This window comes from Excalfactoria chinensis, chromosome 5 (assembly GCF_039878825.1).
Source record: "Excalfactoria chinensis isolate bCotChi1 chromosome 5, bCotChi1.hap2, whole genome shotgun sequence".
NCBI lineage: Eukaryota > Metazoa > Chordata > Aves > Galliformes > Phasianidae > Excalfactoria > Excalfactoria chinensis.
Genome location: NC_092829.1, coordinates 5,718,272 through 5,736,921, shown reverse-complemented (window position 1 = coordinate 5,736,921; position 18,650 = coordinate 5,718,272). Strand labels below are relative to the sequence as shown.

General features: G+C 50.8%; 5 protein-coding genes across 5 annotated transcripts; all 5 read left to right on the top strand.

Annotated features, from left to right (window-relative positions):
* Positions 1-208: 208 nt before the first annotated feature.
* On the top strand, positions 209-1,714 carry LOC140253375 (inositol 1,4,5-trisphosphate receptor-interacting protein-like 1). The gene has a single exon (XM_072338894.1). The coding sequence runs from the start codon at positions 209-211 to the stop codon at positions 1,712-1,714; it is 1,506 nt and encodes a 501-aa protein (XP_072194995.1).
* Positions 1,715-4,973: 3,259 nt separating this feature from the next.
* On the top strand, positions 4,974-5,975 carry LOC140252574 (inositol 1,4,5-trisphosphate receptor-interacting protein-like 1). Its single transcript, XM_072337429.1, has one exon. It carries the CDS (start codon positions 4,974-4,976, stop codon positions 5,973-5,975), a length of 1,002 nt encoding a protein of 333 aa, XP_072193530.1.
* Positions 5,976-8,165: 2,190 nt separating this feature from the next.
* On the top strand, positions 8,166-9,671 carry LOC140253359 (inositol 1,4,5-trisphosphate receptor-interacting protein-like 1). The gene has a single exon (XM_072338873.1). It carries the CDS (start codon positions 8,166-8,168, stop codon positions 9,669-9,671), a length of 1,506 nt encoding a protein of 501 aa, XP_072194974.1.
* Positions 9,672-12,924: 3,253 nt separating this feature from the next.
* LOC140252573 (inositol 1,4,5-trisphosphate receptor-interacting protein-like 1) lies at positions 12,925-14,032 on the top strand. The gene has a single exon (XM_072337428.1). The coding sequence runs from the start codon at positions 12,925-12,927 to the stop codon at positions 13,924-13,926; it is 1,002 nt and encodes a 333-aa protein (XP_072193529.1). The 3' UTR covers positions 13,927-14,032.
* Positions 14,033-16,072: 2,040 nt separating this feature from the next.
* LOC140253288 (inositol 1,4,5-trisphosphate receptor-interacting protein-like 1) lies at positions 16,073-17,578 on the top strand. Its single transcript, XM_072338804.1, has one exon. The coding sequence runs from the start codon at positions 16,073-16,075 to the stop codon at positions 17,576-17,578; it is 1,506 nt and encodes a 501-aa protein (XP_072194905.1).
* The last annotated feature ends 1,072 nt before the right edge of the window (positions 17,579-18,650 follow it).

Sequence of the window (18,650 nt, the reverse complement as noted above, 5' to 3'; positions counted from 1 at the left end):
AGTGCCGGCAGCGAGCGCTCAGGGCAGCCTGTGAGCGGCTCTCGGGGCAGTCAGCAGCAGCGCCGGCCTCAGCCCCCGCTGCCTCCCAGCTCCCTCGACCCCGCTTCTACCTGAGCCCACACGCTGCGGCTCCCGGACCCACTCCCCCAGCCGTGCACGAGCTCCCACCCAGCCCCACTGACCTCCCCTCTCTCCTCTCTTCCAGATCATGGCTTTGGCGTTTTTCTTCGCCTTGTTGGCGCAGAGAGTAGCTATTGTTGGCGATGAGTTGGATGCAGAAACGCTTGAACGCATTCGTCAGCGAGAGGTGTTTCTGCGAGAGCAGATGATCAAGCTCATAGAATTAGAAGAGAGGAACATGAAGAAGAGCAGGGTGGATATTCAAGCCTTGCTCTTCGCAGTGTTGCCTTACTGGAAGGTTTGCCGTGTTCTTTGCATTCTCTTCCTTCTTCTCTGGTTCACATGGAAGATCTATAAAAAGTTCCAGAGAGTTGAAGACAGAGGTGATGAGGAGAGTTCCAGCACTGTGGAGGAGCAGCAGGAGCTGGAGGTGCAACAGGAGGAAGTGGAAGAGGAGAAGAAAGTGGAAGAGGAGATGAATAATCTTCTCTTTGCTGATGTGCTCTGGCCAAACCAAATTCATCGAGATAACTGTGAGCAAATACTCCTCCTGTTTGGTCGCCTCATCAATTTATGCCGGTATCTTGTATCAGATACTTTCTGTCCAGTGCCAGAGAGCCCCATCGGGGTGGGCAGTGCCTATGAAGGCTGGTGTCCCCTTGAGAACGAACCCATCTTCTGTCTGCTTGTGCCCCTGTCGGCCCCACGTGGGCATGTTTTCTGCCTTGATCTGGGCGCCACAGGGGAGCTGCCAGCAAGGAACTCCCGTATCCGTGTAGATCTGAAATGCACGTGCGGGAGGGAGCAGGAGATGGGTATGCGGTGCTTCCTCCACACCTCCAAGGAAGAGCTGGGAGATCAGCACCCCAGCCCACTGTATGACTTCTGCACTGACTCCTACCTAGACGTGGAGAAGACTGTCCGCTGGTTCCAGATGCTGATCACATGCGCCTGGAAATGCATGCCTGAGTCAGCAACATGCAGCATGAATGTGGTGCTGTCCAGGCGCTCCTGCAGGCTTCATCTGACAGATATCCACAAAACAGCCTTTGTCGTTGAGATCGTGTTTGGTGTACAGCAAGACCATACGGACATCTTTCTGAGCAGCCAGGAGACAGAGGCTGCTGATACCCCCAGCACAACCTGGCCACAGAGTTGTGCAGTGGCAGAGGCAAAGTTGTTCCAGCATATTGCCGCCCATGACCAGGGAAACACTTCCTACCTCAAATACATGCAAGTGGGTGCCTACATCCTGGGGGGCCAGACCTTTTCTACCTACCAACTGAGGACCGTGCTCATGCACCTCCTGACTGCCATCCCTTTGGAAAGCTGGCATGGGAAGTATTTCCTGCAGCGGATGGATGACATCTTGCGCTACCTGCGCTGCTGTGTGGAGGAGAAACGTCTCAATCATTTCTTCATAGGAAATGAGGACGTGCCTGCGGAGATTATCTTGCCGCAGCAATTCCGAGCGTCCCAACCGCTCAACCTCCTCCAGTACCTGGTGCAGGATCCAGACAGTCATGAACAGGCGCTGCAGGAGTTGGAGGAGCTGCAAGATCGGCTCAGAAGCCTGCTGATGTTTGGGAAATGAGAGACGCCCACTTGTCCCACAGACGAGCACTCTGGACGTGGAGAAGACAACACTCAGCAGGCAGTGGGAATTGCTCCCAAATGTTTTCTCCAGAACAAACCAACAGTGCAGTAGCCAGAGTGCTGAACTGAATATGCACAAGGGAGCAGCTGGTGTGAGACAATGATGTCCTTCCTCCACCACCCTGAGGACCACCTGGGGAAAGAGGAGATGCTCAGCCTCCTACAAACTCTCCAGGATATGGAGAAAACTGCAACCTGGTTCCAGGAACTGGTGAGAGAAGTCTGGATAGCCATGCCTCAACTGCTAACAGTGCAGTACGAGTTGCAGCCCTCCGTCTGCTTCTGCAAGCTCCGGCTGACAACCACCTCTTGCAGAGCCCTCTGGATTGAGCTCAGGCTCAGGGTACAGCAAGAGGACTTGGACACATTTCTGTCCTTTGAGTAGGCAGGCGCTGTTGATAGCAGCAGCACAAGGAGGCCGCAGAGATGTGCTGCAGCAGAGACAAACTTCTTTGGGAAACAGACACTACAGCAGGCTACATCTGATGGACTTCAAAAGAAGCTGCTTACTTAAGGCAGCATTTGGAGTATAGCAAGACCATGAAGACATCTATCCAAGCAGCCAGGAGACAGAGACAGCAACACCCATATCCTGGTAGCCACCGGAATTTCTACGGATGCCATGTTAGTCCAGCCTTTTAGATGCCAGGACTATATGGAGTGAAATCATCTTTGACCACACTGAAAATATAGTTCATGTAGATCAGAAAAATGCATATTATTAAAACATATACATCGATGCTTCATCGATGTATATGTTTTAATAACATACATAGATATTTCATCCATGTATATGTTTTAATAGTATACATAGATATTTCATCCATGTATATGTTTCAAAAAATTTAATTTAAAAAAAACATAAAAATTATTAAAAATTTTCAAAAAAATTAATAAAAATTAAAAAACAAACAGAACTAGTGGTATATGTGCCCTTCTTTTGGTGAAACTAATGCATCAGCTTTGGGACACTGGTGGATGGCAAGCTGGACACAAGCCAGCAATATGTCCTCATAGCCTAGGAAGCCAGTTGTATCATGGGCTGCATCTAAAGCAGTTGTCAGCAGGTCAGAGAGGGGATCCTGCCCCTCTGCTCTGGGCTGGTGAGACCTCATCTGGATAGTGCGTCCAGGTGGGGAGTCCTCAGTACAGGAGAAATGTGGACCTGTTGGAGTGCATCCAGAGGAGGACCACAAAAATGATCCAAGGAATGGAACAGCTTCCTTCAAGGACAGACTGGGAGAGCTGGAGCTGGGCAGCCTGGAAAGGAGACAACTCCATGGAGAGCTGAGAGCAGCCTTTCAGTATCTACTAGAAGGCTGTAAGAAAGAAGGGGACAGACTCTTCTGGATGGTCTGCTGTGGTAGGACAAAGCAAATGGTTTCAAAGTAAGAGAGAGAAGATTTAGACTGGATATGAGAAACAGTGTTTCCTTACAATAATGGAAATGAAGCACCGGCACAAGTTGCCCAGAAAGGTGGCAGGTGCCCAGACCCTGGAGACAACCAAAACAAGGCAGACCACTGTGAAAGGTAGACTGTGTTTTTGCAGTGGAAATGTCCAGTATTTTTGTATGTAGTCTAGGATAAGTTGCCTTTCACAAAGAAAGATCCTGAACAGACTAAAGTTGAGACTGGGGCATTCTGACCTGGGTAGATTTGGCAAAGGCGCTAGGTAAGGTAATTATATAGGCTAAGGGAGAGTCTGGTAAAGGACAGAATGAGTTTGCTAATTTTTGAGAATATTTTCTTCCTGTTGCCATAAAAAGTACCCAACATCCCTAAAGACAATGGACTGGTAACAGACACTGTATGGAAATGTAAGGTAGCAACAGTGTCAGAAGACTGTGAGCCTGAGACACTCAACCAATGAGTGCCAGGAGAGGTTTTTCCTGCGTTAGACCCAGGGTATATTAAGCTGCGGATTTCACTGACTAGTTGCACAATTTCTCCCTTGTCAGTAGGGGTTGTGCACCCATTACTGCAATAATGAATAAAGTGCTCTTCACAGAGATCTCTGCCTGATTAGAAATTTTTGATTTGGAGCATGTTTCTCACACCTCCTGCTCAAGCTATGGGTGTTCCTGTTCAATGCAAAGGAATTGAACCAGATGGCCTTTAAAGGTCTTTCCCACCTTGAAATGATTTTTTTAAATCATTCTATGCCTGTGCCTAACAAGTTCTCATCAGCAAACACCTGAGTGACAAAGCCTTGGGCTCATGTGAGTACCTGCATCTGTGTTAGATCCACAGTTCACTCTTCTTGTAAAGACACCATTACTGTTTCACCTGGGAGGTGTTGTCTGGGAGCTTTTTATATTTGGATGACATTGGTGACCCCAAACCTTGACAAAGGAAGATTATCGGTTACTGCAGCAGCATTAAGTAACCAGCCTTTTTGGCTGTCGTAACCTGAAGGTGCCATTTTGCCCAACATACATTTTCCCACATTGTCACAGAACAGACACTCCTTCAGGACCTCAGAGAAGGAAAAACATAGACAAGGTTCAAGATGGACAGGCCCACTTTATTTACCACAATGCAGATAGGCTGAAACACACTCGTCTCAGAGATCCCTCTCTTGAGTCAAGAAGTCAAGAGCAGACAAAGACTGAGATTTAAAATGGACCTCAGCAGGCTTAGAAGAGCTACATCTGCAGAAAATAATAAAAAGAATATTATATAAACAAAAATTGAAGAAATTGAACCAAATGCAATCAGAAAAATCAGGTTAAGAACAAGGTTTAATCTGTCATCGACCCTTAGAGTAGTACAATATATGAAGCCAACTGCTTTCTCCGCAGTAAAACCCAAGGGAAACAAAGGAAATCCAGTTCGGACACGTGCCTCAGAGCAGGGCCGATGCCGCGGTCATGGAGGCCCAGGGCAGCTGAGGGGGGCCGAAGGGTGGGGCTGGGGCGTTTGTGACATCACAGTACATCACACTGGGGCTGGCATCGAGACCATCAGCAGGCAGCGCTGCTCCACTTTGGCCTGGGCCAGCGGTGAGTGCAGCAGCAGGGGGAAGTCTGTGCTGGGCCGGGCGCAAACAGCGGCCTCAGCCCCCACTGCCTCCCAGCTCCCTCAGCCCCGCTTCTACCTGAGCCCAGGGGCTGCGGCTCCTGGACCAGCTCCCCCAGCCCTTCGCGAGCTCCCACCCAGCCCCACTGACCTCCCCTCTTTCCTCTCTTCCAGATCATGGCTTTGGCGTTTTTCTTCGCCTTGTTGGCGCAGAGAGTAGCTTTTGTTGGTGATGTGCTGGATGCGGAAACACTTGAACGCATGCGTCAGCGTGAGGTGTTTCTGCGAGAGCAGATGACCAAGATGCTGGAGGAGATCGAGCGGAGAAGGATGGATGTGCAACTCTGGCACTTCTTTGCACGGCAGCCTTGGGAAATTTGGGCCTTGGCTGTACTGCTGCTTTTCCTGCTCGTTGACTTCATCCAGTGTATAGAGACTCAAGAGGAAAAGGAGATCCAACGTGAAACTGAGATGCAGAGAAACTCTGACGGGGAGATGTGGGAGCCCGTGTACCACGAAGGCTCCGATGACGTTACCTACGTGAGCAGGTTTTACTATGAGTTCTCCATTTGGCCGCTGAAGACCAGGAGACACATGTGCAAGGTGGTGGAGGATCTGGTGGATGAGCTTCTGACCGTCTGTCAGATACTTCCCCAGAGTTACTTCATGCCACAGCTGCAGCCAGCTGTTGGGGTGGGCGTTGGCTTTGAAAACACCAGACCCGAAGGGAACCATGTTGTCTACCGCATGCTCGTGCCCCTGAAGGCACCCCCGGGACATGTCTTCCACTTGGAGCACGGCCCCAAGGCGAGGGTGGGGGTGAGGAATTCCTGCCTCCGCGTGGAGCTCAAGTGCACTTGCATAAGGGAGCGGGTGATAGGGGACATGCTGTGCTTCGTCCACCACCCTCGGGACAAGCTGTGGAAAGAGCAGATGCCCAGCCTCCTACAAACCCTATGCTGCGACTCCTACCTGGATATGGAGAAAACTGCAGCCTGGTTCCAGAAACTGGTGTTAGAAGCCTGGCCGGAGATGCCACTGTTCTCCATAGCGCAGGCCGAGATGCTGTCCTCCTACCGATTCTGCAAGATCAAGCTGACCACCACCAACGGCAGAGTCATCTGGATTGAGCTCATGCTTGGGATACAGGACAAGGACATGTTCCTGAGCTTTGAGTAGGCAGGGGCTGTCGTTATCAGTGGCATGAGGAGGCCGCAGAGATGCACTGCCACAGGAACGCTCTTCTTCACAAAACAGCCAGGCATGCGTGGCACAACAGATTCCATCAGAAACATCTGCAGCTCTGCGTCCCTGTTCAAGGAGGTGCCTACAGAATGACTAACACCCCACCTGCCACCTGCTACAGAGCTGAGCATGCTGGACATGGAGAAGATGCTGCCCAACGAGCAGGTGGAAGGTCTCTCCGAAGGAAAACCTCACCTCAGGGATCCACAGCCCATGCAATTGAAGAGGCCGCTGCATGGACGCCTGAAGCAGAGACTCCTATTAACAGCTGGGCAGGGACCAGCCCGCCTCTCCGTGAGGGTTCTTTTGCTCTGCAAGCCTCGGCCTCGACAAAAATGGGAGAAATGCTCTGTCCCTGAGTGTCTGCTCAAAAAGATGTCCCCAGAGCCAGCTCACAGTGCTGTGGTAAGACAGCTTTAGAGTCACTGTGAGAACCCTTCTTTGTTTTCTGGCTCAAAGCTTGCTTCCTGAGGTGTTTTCTCATGATAAGACTCTCACTGATTTATGGAGGAGGCAAGTGATGGGTGCTACCGTGTGACAATCAACATCACACTGTAGGCATCTGATAGCACCTTCCTCCATAGCTGTTTGCTTCCGGAACAGAGTGCACAGGAGTGTTTACGGGTGGAAGATCTGGCCTGGGACTAACTAGCTCCAGCTTGGTATGGGAAAATTGGGGAATGATACCATCGTGTCCTGTGAAAAACAGGATGCAGATGGGAATCCCTGCTCCCTCTTATCTGCTGGCAAGGCCCAGAAGATGGGAACAAAGGAGTTTTGTTGAGATCCCTAAGCCAGAATTTTCTACCCCAAGGAGAGCTGACTCAACTATTTTGGATTTGAGCTGTCACTCCAAAAAGAAAGCTGACTCAACCACTTTGGACTTATAAATAAGTTGGTGCTACCACTGGAAATTCATTCGTCATTGTGGTCACCGTCATCATCAGTGGAACAACAACGCCTGATGACCCACCACTAATGAAGATCAATGACAAACCTTGCTGGACCCATGGTGGTGACTATCTCCCTCCTGCTTCCTGCAAAGACTCCTTGCTTCTATTTCCTATCTTTACTATCGCCTGCCTTCCCTTCCCCATCACCCTATAATAATGTCCGTTCTCTCCTTCCCCATCTCCCTAATTAAGATTTATAATAAACTGGTCGGACCAACATCTGAATCGTTGTTTCTTAATCTCACGCCGGGTATACATATGTTAAAGAACCTTGCCTCCCTCCTATAAACTGGGGCAAGACAGTCACAGAATCAACAAGGCTGGAACAGACCTCAGGATCATCCAGTCCAACCATCCACCTATCACCAGTATTTCCAACTATTCCTGCAGAAATCCAGGTAATACTCCCCGTCTCACTCACCAAGCCTTCTCACAAGGCCATAACGTCCTTGAAGCCATCATGTCCTCCCTGTTCTCCCAAACAACTCTCAACACCAAACGAGTTTGCAGGGATCAGACTATTGGAATTTAATTGGGGATGACACACTAGGAGCAGAGCATCCACAGGCCGGGTCACCCAACTTTCTTTTTGAGGTCGCTCCAGGGGATTCCAGTCTGCTTTGTAAAGGGAGACCCTGGGAGCTCAGTCTGGCCACGTGCCTCAGAGCAGGGCTGATGCTGCGGCCATGGAGGCCCAGGGCAGCTGAGGGGGGCCGAAGGGTGGGGCTGGGGCGTCTGTGACGTCACAGTACTTCACAATGCAGGGCGTCTGTGACGTCACAGTACGTCACAATGCAGGGCGTCTGTGACGTCACAGTGCGTCACAATGCGGGGCTGGCATCGAGGCCATCAGCAGGCAGCGCTGCTCCACTTTGGCCTGGGCCAGCGGTGAGTGCAGCAGCAGGGGGAAGGCTGTGCTGGGCCGGGCGCAAACAGCGGCCCGCGAGGGCTTTGGGAGCCTGCAGTGCCGGCAGCGAGCGCTCAGGGCAGCCTGTGAGCAGCTCTCGGGGCAGTCAGCAACAGCGCCGGCCTCAGCCCCCGCTGCCTCCCAGCTCCCTCAGCCCCGCTCCTACCTGAGCCCACACGCTGCGGCTCCCGGACCCACTCCCCCAGCCGTGCGCGATCTCCCACCCAGCCCCACTGACCTCCCCTCTCTCCTCTCTTCCAGATCATGGCTTTGGCGTTTTTCTTCGCCTTGTTGGCGCAGAGAGTGGCTATTGTTGGCGATGAGTTGGATGCAGAAACGCTTGAACGCATGCGTCAGCGTGAGGTGTTTCTGCGAGAGCAGATGACCAAGCTCATAGAATTAGAAGAGAGGAACATGAAGAAGAGCAGGGTGGATATTCAAGCCTTGCTCTTCGCAGTGTTGCCTTACTGGAAGGTTTGCCGTGTTCTTTGCATTCTCTTCCTTCTTCTCTGGTTCACATGGAAGATCTATAAAAAGTTCCAGAGAGTTGAAGACAGAGGTGATGAGGAGAGTTCCAGCACTGTGGAGGAGCAGCAGGAGCTGGAGGTGCAACAGGAGGAAGTGGAAGAGGAGAAGAAAGTGGAAGAGGAGATGAATAATCTTCTCTTTGCTGATGTGCTCTGGCCAAACCAAATTCATCGAGATAACTGTGAGCAGATACTCCTCCTGTTTGGTCGCCTCATCAATTTATGCCGGTATCTTGTATCAGATGCTTTCTGTCCAGTGCCAGAGAGCCCCATCGGGGTGGGCAGTGCCTATGAAGGCTGGTGTCCCCTTGAGAATGAACCCATCTTCTGCCTGCTTGTGCCCCTGTCGGCCCCACGTGGGCATGTTTTCTGCCTGGATCTGGGCGCCACAGGGGAGCTGCCAGCAAGGAACTCCCGTATCCGTGTAGATCTGAAATGCACGTGCGGGAGGGAGCAGGAGATGGGTATGCGGTGCTTCCTCCACACCTCCAAGGAAGAGCTGGGAGATCAGCACCCCAGCCCACTGTATGACTTCTGCACTGACTCCTACCTAGACGTGGAGAAGACTGTCCGCTGGTTCCAGATGCTGATCACATGCGCCTGGAAATGTATGCCTGAGTCAGCAACATGCAGCATGAATGTGGTGCTGTCCAGGCGCTCCTGCAGGCTTCATCTGACAGATATCCACAAAACAGCCTTTGTCGTTGAGATCGTGTTTGGTGTACAGCAAGACCATACGGACATCTTTCTGAGCAGCCAGGAGACAGAGGCTGCTGATACCCCCAGCACAACCTGGCCACAGAGTTGTGCAGTGGCAGAGGCAAAGTTGTTCCAGCATATTGCCGCCCATGACCAGGGAAACACTTCCTACCTCAAATACATGCAAGTGGGTGCCTACATCCTGGGGGGCCAGACCTTTTCTACCTACCAACTGAGGACCGTGCTCATGCACCTCCTGACTGCCATCCCTTTGGAAAGCTGGCATGGGAAGTATTTCCTGCAGCGGATGGATGACATCTTGCGCTACCTGCGCTGCTGTGTGGAGGAGAAACGTCTCAATCATTTCTTCATAGGAAATGAGGACGTGCCTGCGGAGATTATCTTGCCGCAGCAATTCCGAGCGTCCCAACCGCTCAACCTCCTCCAGTACCTGGTGCAGGATCCAGACAGTCATGAACAGGCGCTGCAGGAGTTGGAGGAGCTGCAAGATCGGCTCAGAAGCCTGCTGATGTTTGGGAAATGAGAGACGCCCACTTGTCCCACAGACGAGCACTCTGGACGTGGAGAAGACAACACTCAGCAGGCAGTGGGAATTGCTCCCAAATGTTTTCTCCAGAACAAACCAACAGTGCAGTAGCCAGAGTGCTGAACTGAATATGCACAAGGGAGCAGCTGGTGTGAGACAATGATGTCCTTCCTCCACCACCCTGAGGACCACCTGGGGAAAGAGGAGATGCTCAGCCTCCTACAAACTCTCCAGGATATGGAGAAAACTGCAACCTGGTTCCAGGAACTGGTGAGAGAAGTCTGGATAGCCATGCCTCAACTGCTAACAGTGCAGTACGAGTTGCAGCCCTCCGTCTGCTTCTGCAAGCTCCGGCTGACAACCACCTCTTGCAGAGCCCTCTGGATTGAGCTCAGGCTCAGGGTACAGCAAGAGGACTTGGACACATTTCTGTCCTTTGAGTAGGCAGGCGCTGTTGATAGCAGCAGCACAAGGAGGCCGCAGAGATGTGCTGCAGCAGAGACAAACTTCTTTGGGAAACAGACACTACAGCAGGCTACATCTGATGGACTTCAAAAGAAGCTGCTTACTTAAGGCAGCATTTGGAGTATAGCAAGACCATGAAGACATCTATCCAAGCAGCCAGGAGACAGAGACAGCAACACCCATATCCTGGTAGCCACCGGAATTTCTACGGATGCCATGTTAGTCCAGCCTTTTAGATGCCAGGACTATATGGAGTGAAATCATCTTTGACCACACTGAAAATATAGTTCATGTAGATCAGAAAAATGCATATTATTAAAACATATACATCGATGCTTCATCGATGTATATGTTTTAATAACATACATAGATATTTCATCCATGTATATGTTTTAATAGTATACATAGATATTTCATCCATGTATATGTTTCAAAAAATTTAATTTAAAAAAAACATAAAAATTATTAAAAATTTTCAAAAAAATTAATAAAAATTAAAAAACAAACAGAACTAGTGGTATATGTGCCCTTCTTTTGGTGAAACTAATGCATCAGCTTTGGGACACTGGTGGATGGCAAGCTGGACACAAGCCAGCAATATGTCCTCATAGCCTAGGAAGCCAGTTGTATCATGGGCTGCATCTAAAGCAGTTGTCAGCAGGTCAGAGAGGGGATCCTGCCCCTCTGCTCTGGGCTGGTGAGACCTCATCTGGATAGTGCGTCCAGGTGGGGAGTCCTCAGTACAGGAGAAATGTGGACCTGTTGGAGTGCATCCAGAGGAGGGCCACAAAAATGATCCAAGGAATGGAACAGCTTCCTTCAAGGACAGACTGGGAGAGCTGGAGCTGGGCAGCCTGGAAAGGAGATGACTCCATGGAGAGCTGAGAGCAGCCTTTCAGTATCTACTAGAAGGCTGTAAGAAAGAAGGGGACAGACTCTTCTGGATGGTCTGCTGTGGTAGGACAAAGCAAATGGTTTCAAAGTAAGAGAGAGAAGATTTAGACTGGATATGAGAAACAGTGTTTCCTTACAATAATGGAAATGAAGCACCGGCACAAGTTGCCCAGAAAGGTGGCAGGTGCCCAGACCCTGGAGGCAACCAAAACAAGGCAGACCACTGTGAAAGGTAGACTGTGTTTTTGCAGTGGAAATGTCCAGTATTTTTGTATGTAGTCTAGGATAAGTTGCCTTTCACAAAGAAAGATCCTGAACAGACTAAAGTTGAGACTGGGGCATTCTGACCTGGGTAGATTTGGCAAAGGCGCTAGGTAAGGTAATTATATAGGCTAAGGGAGATTCTGGTAAAGGACAGAATGAGTTTGCTAATTTTTGAGAATATTTTCTTTCTGTTGCCATAAAAAGTACCCAACATTCCTAAAGACAATGGACTGGTAACAGACACTGTATGGAAATGTAAGGTAGCAACAGTGTCAGAAGACTGTGAGCCTGAGACACTCAACCAATGAGTGCCAGGAGAGGTTCTTCCTGCGTTAGACCCAGGGTATATTAAGCTGCGGATTTCACTGACTAGTTGCACAACTTCTCCCTTGTCAGTAGGGATTGTGCACCCATTACTGCAATAATGAATAAAGTGCTCTTCACAGAGATCTCTGCCTGATTAGAAATTTTTGATTTGGAGCATGTTTCTCACACCTCCTGCTCAAGCTATGGGTGTTCCTGTTCAATGCAAAGGAATTGAACCAGATGGCCTTTAAAGGTCTTTTCCACCTTGAAATGATTTTTTTTAATCATTCTAAGCCTGTGCCTAACAAGTTCTCATCAGCAAACACCTGAGTGACAAAGCCTTGGGCTCATGTGAGTACCTGCATCTGTGTTAGATCCACAGTTCACTCTTCTTGTAAAGACACCATTACTGTTTCACAAGGGAGGTGTTGTCTGGGAGCTTTTTATATTTGGATGACATTGGTGATCCCAAACCTTGACAAAGGAAGATTATCAGTTACTGCAGCAGCATTAAGTCACCAGCCTTTTTGGCTGTCGTAACCTGAAGGTGCCATTTTGCCCAACATACATTTTCCCACATTGTCACAGAACAGACACTCCTTCAGGACCTCAGAGAAGGAAAAACATAGACAAGGCTCAAGATGGACAGGCCCACTTTATTTACCACAATGCAGATAGGCTGAAACACACTCGTCTCAGAGATCCCTCTCTTGAGTCAAGAAGTCAAGAGCGGACAAAGACTGAGATTTAAAATGGACCTCAACAGGCTTAGAAGAGCTACATCTGCAGAAAATAATAAAAAGAATATTACATAAACAAAAATTGAAGAAATTGAACCAAATGCAATCAAAAAAATCAGGTTAAGAACAAGGTTTAATCTGTCATCGACCCTTAGAATATATGAAGCCAACCGCTTTCTCCGCAGTAAAACCCAAGGGAAACAAAGGAAATCCAGTTCGGACACGTGCCTCAGAGCAGGGCTGATGCCGCGGCCATGGAGGCCCAGGGCAGCTGAGGGGGGCCGAAGGGTGGGGCTGGGGCGTCTGTGACATCACAGTGCATCACACTGCGGGGCTGGCATCAAGGCCATCAGCAGGAAGCGCTGCTCCACTTTGGCCTGGGCCAGCGGTGAGTGCAGCAGCAGGGGGAAGGCTGTGCTGGGCCGGGCGCAAACAGCGGCCTCAGCCCCCACTGCCTCCCAGCTCCCTCAGCCCCGCTCCTACCTGAGCCCACACGCTGCGGCTCCTGGACCAGCTCCCCCAGCCCTTCGCGAGCTCCTACCCAGCCCCACTGACCTCCCCTCTCTCCTCTCTTCCAGATCATGGCTTTGGCGTTTTTCTTCGCCTTGTTGGCGCAGAGAGTAGCTTTTGTTGGTGATGTGCTGGATGCGGAAACACTTGAACGCATGCGTCAGCGTGAGGTGTTTCTGCGAGAGCAAATGACCAAGATGCTGGAGGAGATCGAGCGGAGCAGGATGGATGTGCAACTCTGGCACTTCTTTGCACGGCAGCCTTGGGAAATTTGGGCCTTGGCTGTACTGCTGCTTTTCCTGCTCGTCGACTTCATCCAGTGTATAGAGACTCAAGAGGAAAAGGAGATCCAACGTGAAACTGAGATGCAGAGAAACTCTGACGGGGAGATGTGGGAGCCAGTGTACCACGAAGGCTCCGATGACGTTACCTACGTGAGCAGGTTTTACTATGAGTTCTCCATTTGGCCGCTGAAGACCAGGAGACACATGTGCAAGGTGGTGGAGGATCTGGTGGATGAGCTTCTGACCGTCTGTCAGATACTTCCCCAGAGTTACTTCATGCCACAGCTGCAGCCAGCTGTTGGGGTGGGCGTTGGCTTTGAAAACACCAGACCCGAAGGGAACCATGTTGTCTACCGCATGCTCGTGCCCCTGAAGGCACCCCCGGGACATGTCTTCCACTTGGAGCACGGCCCCAAGGCGAGGGTGGGGGTGAGGAATTCCTGCCTCCGCGTGGAGCTCAAGTGCACTTGCATAAGGGAGCGGGTGATAGGGGACATGCTGTGCTTCGTCCACCACCCTCGGGACAAGCTGTGGAAAGAGCAGATGCCCAGCCTCCTACAAACCCTATGCTGCGACTCCTACCTGGATATGGAGAAAACTGCAGCCTGGTTCCAGAAACTGGTGTTAGAAGCCTGGCCGGAGATGCCACTGTTCTCCATAGCGCAGGCCGAGATGCTGTCCTCCTACCGATTCTGCAAGATCAAGCTGACCACCACCAACGGCAGAGTCATCTGGATTGAGCTCATGCTTGGGATACAGGACAAGGACATGTTCCTGAGCTTTGAGTAGGCAGGGGCTGTCGTTATCGGAGGCCGCAGAGATGCACTGCCACAGGAACGCTCTTCTTCACAAAACAGCCAGGCATGCGTGGCACAACAGATTCCATCAGAAACATCTGCAGCTCTGCGTCCCTGTTCAAGGAGGTGCCTACAGAATGACTAACACCCTACTTCCCACCTGCTGCAGAGCTGAGCATGCTGGACATGGAGAAGATGCTGCCCAACGAGCAGGTGGAAGGTCTCTCCGAAGGAAAACCTCACCTCAGGGATCCACAGCCCATGCAATTGAAGAGGCCGCTGCATGGACGCCTGAAGCAGAGACTCCTATTAACAGCTGGGCAGGGACCAGCCCGCCTCTCCGTGAGGGTTCTTTTGCTCTGCAAGCCTCGGCCTCGACAAAAATGGGAGAAATGCTCTGTCCCTGAGTGTCTGCTCAAGGAGATGTCCCCAGAGCCAGCTCACAGTGCTGTGGTAAGACAGCTTTAGAGTCACTGTGAGAACCCTTCTTTGTTTTCTGGCTCAAAGCTTGCTTCCTGAGGTGTTTTCTCATGATAAGACTCTCACTGATTTATGGAGGAGGCAAGTGATGGGTGCTACCGTGTGACAATCAACATCACCCTGTAGGCATCTGATAGCACCTTCCTTCATAGCTGTTTGCTTCCGGAACAGAGTGCACAGGAGTGTTTACGGGTGGAAGATCTGGCCTGGGACTAAATAGCTCCAGCTTGGTATGGGAAAATTGGGGAATGATGCCATCGTGTCCTGTGAAAAACAGGATGCAGATGGGCATCCCTGCTCCCTCTTATCTGCTGGCAAGGCCCAGAAGATGGGAACAAAGGAGTTTTGCTGAGATCCCTAAGCCAGAATTTTCTACCCCAAGGAGAGCTGACTCAACTATTTTGGATTTGAGCTGTCACTCCAAAAAGAAAGCTGACTCAACCACTTTGGACTTATAAATAAGTTGGTGCTACCACTGGAAATTCATTCGTCATTGTGGTCACCGTCATCATCAGTGGAACACCAACGCCTGATGACCCACCACTAATGAAGATCAATGACAAACCTTGCTGGACCCATGGTGGTGACTATCTCCCTCCTGCTTCCTGCAAAGACTCCTTGCTTCTATTTCCTATCTTTACTATCGCCTGCCTTCCCTTCCCCATCACCCTATAATAATGTCCGTTCTCTCCTTCCCCATCTCCCTAATTAAGATTTATAATAAACTGGTCGGACCAACATCTGAATCGTTGTTTCTTAATCTCACGCCGGGTATACATATGTTAAAGAACCTTGCCTCCCTCCTATAAACTGGGGCAAGACAGTCACAGAATCAACAAGGCTGGAACAGACCTCAGGATCATCCAGTCCAACCATCCACCTATCACCAGTATTTCCAACTATTCCTGCAGAAATCCAGGTAATACTCCCCGTCTCACTCACCAAGCCTTCTCACAAGGCCATAACGTCCTTGAAGCCATCATGTCCTCCCTGTTCTCCCAAACAACTCTCAACACCAAACGAGTTTGCAGGGATCAGACTATTGGAATTTAATTGGGGATGACACACTAGGAGCAGAGCATCCACAGGCCGGGTCACCCAACTTTCTTTTTGAGGTCGCTCCAGGGGATTCCAGTCTGCTTTGTAAAGGGAGACCCTGGGAGCTCAGTCTGGCCACGTGCCTCAGAGCAGGGCCGATGCTGCGGCCATGGAGGCCCAGGGCAGCTGAGGGGGGCCGAAGGGTGGGGCTGGGGCGTCTGTGACGTCACAGTACGTCACAATGCAGGGCGTCTGTGACGTCACAGTGCGTCACAATGCGGGGCTGGCATCGAGGCCATCAGCAGGCAGCGCTGCTCCACTTTGGCCTGGGCCAGCGGTGAGTGCAGCAGCAGGGGGAAGGCTGTGCTGGGCCGGGCGCAAACAGCGGCCCGCGAGGGCTTCGGGAGCCTGCAGTGCCGGCAGCGAGCGCTCAGGGCAGCCTGTGAGCAGCTCTCGGGGCAGTCAGCAACAGCGCCGGCCTCAGCCCCCGCTGCCTCCCAGCTCCCTCGGCCCCGCTCCTACCTGAGTCCACACGCTGCGGCTCCCGGACCCACTCCCCCAGCCGTGCGCGAGCTCCCACCCAGCCCCACTGACCTCCCCTCTCTCCTCTCTTCCAGATCATGGCTTTGGCGTTTTTCTTCGCCTTGTTGGCGCAGAGAGTAGCTATTGTTGGCGATGAGTTGGATGCAGAAACGCTTGAACGCATACGTCAGCGTGAGGTGTTTCTGCGAGAGCAGATGACCAAGCTCATAGAATTAGAAGAGAGGAACATGAAGAAGAGCAGGGTGGATATTCAAGCCTTGCTCTTCGCAGTGTTGCCTTACTGGAAGGTTTGCCGTGTTCTTTGCATTCTCTTCCTTCTTCTCTGGTTCACATGGAAGATCTATAAAAAGTTCCAGAGAGTTGAAGACAGAGGTGATGAGGAGAGTTCCAGCACTGTGGAGGAGCAGCAGGAGCCGGAGGTGCAACAGGAGGAAGTGGAAGAGGAGAAGAAAGTGGAAGAGGAGATGAATAATCTTCTCTTTGCTGATGTGCTCTGGCCAAACCAAATTCATCGAGATAACTGTGAGCAGATACTCCTCCTGTTTGGTCGCCTCATCAATTTATGCCGGTATCTTGTATCAGATGCTTTCTGTCCAGTGCCAGAGAGCCCCATCGGGGTGGGCAGTGCCTATGAAGGCTGGTGTCCCCTTGAGAATGAACCCATCTTCTGCCTGCTTGTGCCCCTGTCGGCCCCACGTGGGCATGTTTTCTGCCTGGATCTGGGCGCCACAGGGGAGCTGCCAGCAAGGAACTCCCGTATCCGTGTAGATCTGAAATGCACGTGCGGGAGGGAGCAGGAGATGGGTATGCGGTGCTTCCTCCACACCTCCAAGGAAGAGCTGGGAGATCAGCACCCCAGCCTACTGTATGACTTCTGCACTGACTCCTACCTAGACGTGGAGAAGACTGTCCGCTGGTTCCAGATGCTGATCACATGCGCCTGGAAATGCATGCCTGAGTCAGCAACATGCAGCATGAATGTGGTGCTGTCCAGGCGCTCCTGCAGGCTTCATCTGACAGATATCCACAAAACAGCCTTTGTCGTTGAGATCGTGTTTGGTGTACAGCAAGACCATACGGACATCTTTCTGAGCAGCCAGGAGACAGAGGCTGCTGATACCCCCAGCACAACCTGGCCACAGAGTTGTGCAGTGGCAGAGGCAAAGTTGTTCCAGCATATTGCCGCCCATGACCAGGGAAACACTTCCTACCTCAAATACATGCAAGTGGGTGCCTACATCCTGGGGGGCCAGACCTTTTCTACCTACCAACTGAGGACCGTGCTCATGCACCTCCTGACTGCCATCCCTTTGGAAAGCTGGCATGGGAAGTATTTCCTGCAGCGGATGGATGACATCTTGCGCTACCTGCGCTGCTGTGTGGAGGAGAAACGTCTCAATCATTTCTTCATAGGAAATGAGGACGTGCCTGCGGAGATTATCTTGCCGCAGCAATTCCGAGCGTCCCAACCGCTCAACCTCCTCCAGTACCTGGTGCAGGATCCAGACAGTCATGAACAGGCGCTGCAGGAGTTGGAGGAGCTGCAAGATCGGCTCAGAAGCCTGCTGATGTTTGGGAAATGAGAGACGCCCACTTGTCCCACAGACGAGCACTCTGGACGTGGAGAAGACAACACTCAGCAGGCAGTGGGAATTGCTCCCAAATGTTTTCTCCAGAACAAACCAACAGTGCAGTAGCCAGAGTGCTGAACTGAATATGCACAAGGGAGCAGCTGGTGTGAGACAATGATGTCCTTCCTCCACCACCCTGAGGACCACCTGGGGAAAGAGGAGATGCTCAGCCTCCTACAAACTCTCCAGGATATGGAGAAAACTGCAACCTGGTTCCAGGAACTGGTGAGAGAAGTCTGGATAGCCATGCCTCAACTGCTAACAGTGCAGTACGAGTTGCAGCCCTCCGTCTGCTTCTGCAAGCTCCGGCTGACAACCACCTCTTGCAGAGCCCTCTGGATTGAGCTCAGGCTCAGGGTACAGCAAGAGGACTTGGACACATTTCTGTCCTTTGAGTAGGCAGGCGCTGTTGATAGCAGCAGCACAAGGAGGCCGCAGAGATGTGCTGCAGCAGAGACAAACTTCTTTGGGAAACAGACACTACAGCAGGCTACATCTGATGGACTTCAAAAGAAGCTGCTTACTTAAGGCAGCATTTGGAGTATAGCAAGACCATGAAGACATCTATCCAAGCAGCCAGGAGACAGAGACAGCAACACCCATATCCTGGTAGCCACCGGAATTTCTACGGATGCCATGTTAGTCCAGCCTTTTAGATGCCAGGACTATATGGAGTGAAATCATCTTTGACCACACTGAAAATATAGTTCATGTAGATCAGAAAAATGCATATTATTAAAACATATACATCGATGCTTCATCGATGTATATGTTTTAATAACATACATAGATATTTCATCCATGTATATGTTTTAATAGTATACATAGATATTTCATCCATGTATATGTTTCAAAAAATTTAATTTAAAAAAAACATAAAAATTATTAAAAATTTTCAAAAAAATTAATAAAAATTAAAAAACAAACAGAACTAGTGGTATATGTGCCCTTCTTTTGGTGAAACTAATGCATCAGCTTTGGGACACTGGTGGATGGCAAGCTGGACACAAGCCAGCAATATGTC

What these genes read in the sequence shown, in the direction of transcription:
- LOC140253375 (XM_072338894.1), top strand. Translation starts at nt 209, where the DNA reads ATGGCTTTGGCGTTTTTCTTCGCCTTGTTGGCGCAGAGAGTAGCTATT.
- LOC140252574 (XM_072337429.1), top strand. Translation starts at nt 4,974, where the DNA reads ATGGCTTTGGCGTTTTTCTTCGCCTTGTTGGCGCAGAGAGTAGCTTTT.
- LOC140253359 (XM_072338873.1), top strand. Translation starts at nt 8,166, where the DNA reads ATGGCTTTGGCGTTTTTCTTCGCCTTGTTGGCGCAGAGAGTGGCTATT.
- LOC140252573 (XM_072337428.1), top strand. Translation starts at nt 12,925, where the DNA reads ATGGCTTTGGCGTTTTTCTTCGCCTTGTTGGCGCAGAGAGTAGCTTTT.
- LOC140253288 (XM_072338804.1), top strand. Translation starts at nt 16,073, where the DNA reads ATGGCTTTGGCGTTTTTCTTCGCCTTGTTGGCGCAGAGAGTAGCTATT.